This window comes from Orycteropus afer, unplaced genomic scaffold, assembly GCF_000298275.1.
Source record: "Orycteropus afer afer isolate SDZICR_OR568_19922 unplaced genomic scaffold, OryAfe1.0 scaffold00360, whole genome shotgun sequence".
In the NCBI taxonomy this organism is placed as follows: domain Eukaryota; kingdom Metazoa; phylum Chordata; class Mammalia; order Tubulidentata; family Orycteropodidae; genus Orycteropus; species Orycteropus afer.
In genome coordinates this window covers 498,869-504,868 of record NW_006921947.1, presented here as the reverse complement: position 1 = coordinate 504,868, position 6,000 = coordinate 498,869, and the positions used below count along the sequence as shown (strand labels likewise).

General features: G+C 44.5%; 1 protein-coding gene across 1 annotated transcript in view; it reads right to left on the bottom strand.

Annotated features, from left to right (window-relative positions):
• OFD1 (OFD1 centriole and centriolar satellite protein) overlaps nt 1-6,000 on the bottom strand; it is a 45,580-nt gene that overhangs the window by 25,686 nt on the left and 13,894 nt on the right. Inside the window, exons 8-10 of the mRNA XM_042782534.1 lie at nt 5,394-5,567; nt 2,917-3,023; nt 640-759 (exon numbers count right to left, since the gene is read on the bottom strand). Coding sequence (XP_042638468.1) covers nt 640-759; nt 2,917-3,023; nt 5,394-5,567 — 401 coding nt within the window. The remainder of the gene's footprint in view (nt 1-639; nt 760-2,916; nt 3,024-5,393; nt 5,568-6,000) is intronic.

Below are 6,000 nucleotides of genomic sequence, written 5' to 3'. Positions count from 1 at the left end.
AGTCTTATCTACTTTATCAGCTTTTGTCATTGTTCTGTCCCTTAATTCAAATACATCACTTGTTCTGATTCCCTAGTGCTGCTCTGACAAGAAAATCCCACCAATGGGATGGTCTTAACCAACAGGAGTTTATTCTTACAATTTGGAGGCTTTAAGTCCAAGTTCAAAGCCCCTCAGCCTTGGGCTTCAGCTCTGCCTCCAGCTCCCAGCGCACTGGAGCTACAGGCGTTTCTTCACTCAGACAGCTGCTAGCTGCTGACGCTGCTAAGCCCAAGTTTGACAAGTACCAAGGCACAGTCCCGATGTTACCAAACCACATGGCAGGCCATTAATTTAAGTCCATTATAAGTCCCAAGGTAGGCAGAGCATGGCAGGCTGCTGAACAATGACATGGCTACATGCAGGGTTCAAGGTGCCATAAGCTAGAGACCATTCTCAAAATTTCTCCTTATATATAGGAAGCAGACCACATCCCAAAGGCTACTCAGCTGCTTGTGGTAGAGCTCACCATGGAGTTGATTGCCAGTCTCATGATGGGGAATAACTACCACCAGCTGCCCAGCCACTCAACCAGGCCCAGCCAAGTTGACACACAAACATAACTACCACATCACTCCTTTAAAAACCCCAAACACTTACTTGAGAAGTTCCATCTTGAGTTTTTGTTCATAGGTCTCCTCGAGAGTCTTTATACTCAGCTCCCGTTTCCTGAGTGCATCATCAATGCATTTATTTTTTTCTTCTTGTAGCTTCCGGGATCTGAAATAAGCAAAAAGGTAGACAGCAAATAAAAACACAACACTTGCCCTGAGTCACTCTTTGGGCCTACAACTGAACTTACTCCCATGGCTCAACTCTGAACCAAACAAGATAGGCCTAGGAGCTGAACAACTACACCAGGCAGATGCATCCTTAGAACACTCAACCATGGGAGGTCGGAAGGGCAGCATTTGCACAGGGAGAAAGCCAGACAGGCAGGAATGCATAGGTAAAAGAAGGACACAGGGAAGGGATAACCACAGGAAGGGGGTGGGAGGAGAGCAGTGACATTGTGGGCATTGTAATCAGTGTCACAAAACAAAAGGTGTATCAACTATTGAATGTAAAACGAATCTGCTTTGTACAACTGCACCCAATTCACAATTAAAAAAATCTGAGATAACTAATTTCGAAAAAAATAACATTTGTTTTTAGTTCAATAATCAACTGTGATTTCACCACCACTGCAGGGAAATCAAAGGTAAGAGCGGAAGTGCCTCATCTACTTTCGGAAGTGACCCAGTACCGGTGGATCTGCACTAGCAGATGGAGCTGTTCAGTAGCACCTGTCTCCAGGGGGTGTGACAGTCAAGACCAAAATAGCTTCTGAGGGAAGGTAATTAACATTTAAAAATGGTCACAGGTGAGGGATAAGTGGTCCTAATCAATTCAGGGCAAAAGAATGATGTTATTAGTTACAAAATTACAAACAAAACTTTAGTGTACTGATGTATTTGTTTCTTCTGCATTATTGTTTCTATATGTGGAATTTAATTCATTAGCTCACAGATGCTAAAGTTAAAACATTCATTTTTGTCATTTAATAATCTAGTAATTAAGTATTGAAACAGTGCCGAAAGAGAGCAAACCTTGGATGGAACAATCAGGACTTCCAGATACCAAGGAATGCAATGGTCTCCACAGTGAGACCTTAAGCCAACCATGAAACCAGTCCAAGAGCTGGGAATTGGGTTCACAGGTGCATAGACCAAAGCATAATAAGTATAATTGCGACAGAACACGGACTAACCAGTCCAAGAAAAGGACAGAGGCTCTGTGTATGAGCTCCCTCTGCTGTCTATACTCTGTAAGCCAGCAGAGCAACAGACCATTTGGTTCACGTAAATGGTTAGCAGAAGGGGAAGTGGAGGCAAGGAAGTGATCATATAATCATGAAGTATCACTCCCCAAATTTTGTTCCTTCTCTTTCCTCTCTCTTAATAAATTTGCCTCTTCAAGACTGCCACAAAGAGAGTGAGGTGGACAAAAGCAATCAAACCAAGTGAGTTAATATAAATGAAACAACAAATGCATGAAGATGAAAGAAGATTCCTGGATGGGAGGAGACTGCAATTCATAGAAAATTCAAAATGGGAACGAAGGTTTATTCCACAAACTATAGACTGGCGAGCTTGACGGATCCTGGCTGAGAAGTGAAGGAGGAACATATGTGGGAAGTCAGAAGGTAAGTAACATGGGCCAGCCAAGAGACAACAGTTCCATCGGTCAAGCCCAGCGAGAGCAGGGCAGGGTGGGGCGGCAAGGCTGCACTCTGGAACCAGTTCCTGTACACACAGGCAACTACGTGATTGGAACTGCAATTTGCTATACCATTCCTGGCCTTCAAGTTGTTTGTCTGGTCTTATTCGTAGCCTGATGATAGCTTGTCATTCTGCTTTTCATCTGAATACCCAAGACTTTCAAAGCAAAACCCCAACCTGTCTTTCCTATACCTTTGAAAACCAAGTTAGCAACCAAAAAAACCAAATCTGTTGTCGTGGAGTCAATTCTGACTCATAGCAACGCTGTAGGACAGAGTAGAACTGCCCCATGGGGTTGTCCAGTGTAATCTTTATAGAAGCAGGCAGCCTCATCTTTCTTCCATAGAGTGACTAGTGCGTTTGAACTGCCGACCTTTCGTTTAGCAGCCGAGCACTTAACCACTGCACCACCAGAGCTCCTCAAAGCTAGGTGACACCACCCTTCATAGCCAAGGACTCTGTGTGATAATATTTAATCTGTACTCTTTAAAACTAGGAAATAGTTATAACCACGGACTCTACTTGATAACTAACCTTAGAATGTCTACACCCACGTTCAGTAATGCTCTTTCATCTGATTCATTCGGAACATCCAAAATGGACACGTATTACTTACAATTCAAACGCTTCAATTCTTTGCTTTAGTTCTCCTTCTCTGCCTCTTAGCAGATCTATATCCTTTAGTAGAACCTGCCTTTGGGCATAAATTTCTTTTGTTTCCATCTGTACAGGAAAGCATTAATTTTTAGCAAACAAGGAAAATGAAACAGACATGAACTAATATCCTACCTTCTAAATCTGCCCCCCCCAAAAAAAATCCAAGTTCAGGCATTCAGGAAAACAATTTAACTTCTCAAAGGTTCCGATTCAAGGTACATTTTTGGCCTGTTCTAGTTTCACAAAAACTTACCCCTCCCCTAGTGGCTATCATGTTATATTACCCTGTATGGCTATCATATCATGTTCTATTACCCTGTATTCCTAACTTCCTGTCTAATTATTTTATTTGCATCTCTCAGACAACTTCACATTTCACCAAGTTCTTCAGCAAGAAAAAATTGAAACAAAATGTGGTTTCAGTAAGAAAATGCCACAGAATAAAGGCTTCAGGGTTCTGATGGTGGCGTCCACATACTATGGTCCACAGGTCCTTCTGGTTCAGGGGCAGCAGGTTATCATGAATGCAGAATGACCATGCTTCTGTTAAGTGTGATCACGGAGCCAGGGTTGACAGGACACCTAGCACATGGCAAGCATCGGTCTGGGAGCTGGATGTGAAAAGGTGAGCAGATACAGTCCCTACCTTTACCTTCCCCCTCTGAAAAAAAACAAAAAAACACTGCAACTGAGTTGATTCTGACTCATAGCACCCACATGGGACAGAGTAGAACTGCCCCATAGGGTTTCTAAGGCCGACAATCTTTACAGACGTGGACTGCCTCATTTTTCTCCTGCAGAGTGGCTGGTGGGTTTGAACTGTCAACCTTTTGGTCAGCAGGCCAATCAATGCTTTAACCACAGCCCCACCAGAGCTCCTTCCTCACCTTTAGGGAGCCCACAATCCAGTCAGGGGGAGAGAAACACACATAAGACTACACTAAAACATGATCATTTAATAACAGAAACATAAAACCATGTGGAGGAACAAGGCCTGAGTAAGTCAGCCAGTGGGAGCTGTGGAAGGTATCACCAAGGAAGTGATGTTTGAGATGGATCTGGAAAAACACTATGGTTCTCTCAGGGAGAGAAGGGGAAGGCATTCCAGGTGGAGGAATGGAGGCAAGGGGCTTTTCATGAGGGTGAATGAATAACCTCAGGGGCTCTTCTCTAAAACCTTTAGACAGCCCGTTAACTAGATGGGGATTCGGGTCTGCCCACTGGTGGGTCTGACCTACTCAGTCACTCATCTTGAGGACGAAACTGTTCATCTAAACAAAATTGGATCATCTCAAAGACCTGTGCTTCAAATGTTTATTTGTGTAGCTGAATGGAGTCTGACTGCCAGAAACATTACATGAAATTGCAGAAGGGGTGCAAGTATCATGAAACAATAACGTCTTATTGAGAAGGTCCACGCAAGGGAGACACTCAGGGAAAGCCCTCCCACCTTCTGAATCTCCTGCTATTCGTGGTTTAAGATGTGCATCGGGAACAGTGTCCCAAAACCGCTAACCCTTGGGAAAGGAACATGGTTTTCTAGAGGAGTGATCCAATCCCTGCTGTGGATGGATACTCCTCAGCCTTGCCACCTCCTGCCCCATCATTTTCCCAGGTGACCAGATCAAACAGCCATGTGGCTGACCTTCTCGGCCCTGGACGCCTCTGCTCCAAGGTTCCTCCTCTGATGCACCTCTGCAGCACCCTCCAACAGCAGGCACTGCATTTTGTTTCCTGTCTTCTCCAGAAACCTCAGCCTGCAGCTCTGCACCTTCGATCCACCTTCCTCTTCCACCCGTCAGTATCCCCAGACTTATTCTTTGATCTCATCGAGACTGCCCCACATCCCTCCCTTTCCCCTAGCTGATGAGCCACTCACCCTCTCTGGCTCCCTTTGCCACCCAGCCAGACCCCAGTGTCTTCAATGAAAGAGGCTGACCACTCCCTAAGCACATGCGTGCGTCCACCCTCATTGGCCTTACACCCTCTCCCAAGAGCTATAACAGAAAAATCACCTGACGGCCCTTGGTTTGTTCAATTCCTATGCAGGCTTCCCATCTTGGTCGGGCCCTCAGTACAGCCCACTCTGCTGTTGAGAGACACTCTTCCCTTGCCCACAAGCAGCTATTCTAGAGTCAGGTCCTCTCCTCAAACCCTTTGCCAAAGCCTCCAATCTACCTAAGACGGAATTTACTGAGTATGAACTCCTCATCATCCCAACCCCAACGATCATGTGCTCCATCCTCCCAACAGTCTAGAGGAAGGCCATCTGTGTATCTTTTTCTAGGCTGATCCTTCTATTTGCCCTCTTGACCCCAGCCCCGACTGCTTCCCTGGGTCCTTGTTCCACCAGTTATCTGTCTACCTCTGGCACCAGCAGTCCATGCATGTCCAGCCACAGGGCTATCCACCCATTAAATGACTTTAAAACATTACCTCCTGATGCTTTTGAAGCCTCTCAAGGGTATTTTTCTCCTGAGAAATGAGGGCTTGAGATTTTGCTCGACAGACTTTCTCAAATTCATTCCGGAATTCAGCTAATTCCTTCTCGTACTTTCTTTTCTCTTCCATTTTAATTTTTGCTATTTCAGTATCCTTAAAATGTTTCAACTGCCAAACGATCACAAATCACTGTTAGTAACAATTACTAAAGAAATAATAAATTCTTTCTCCATGGATAGGTTTAACATTAATGCTCTGTCCAAATATATTACAATCAGTTTAAAATCATGTTTGGTTTTAGCTCAGTCACTGCACCTGTAGGACTGATTCAAACAGCATACAGAAATGGCACCAATTGAAAATGAAAATAATATATGTAACAGTATAGTACACCCCCCCCCATTGCTGTGGAGTTGATGCCAACTCATAGCACCCCTAGAGGACAGAGTAGAACTGCCCCAGATGATTTCCAAGGCTGTCAATCTTTACAGAAGTAAACCCCAAACCAAACTCATTGCCACTGAGTCAATTCCGACTCACAGACCTCCTAGATGACAGGGTAGAACTGCCTGGTAGGGTTTCCAAGGCTGTGATCTTTACA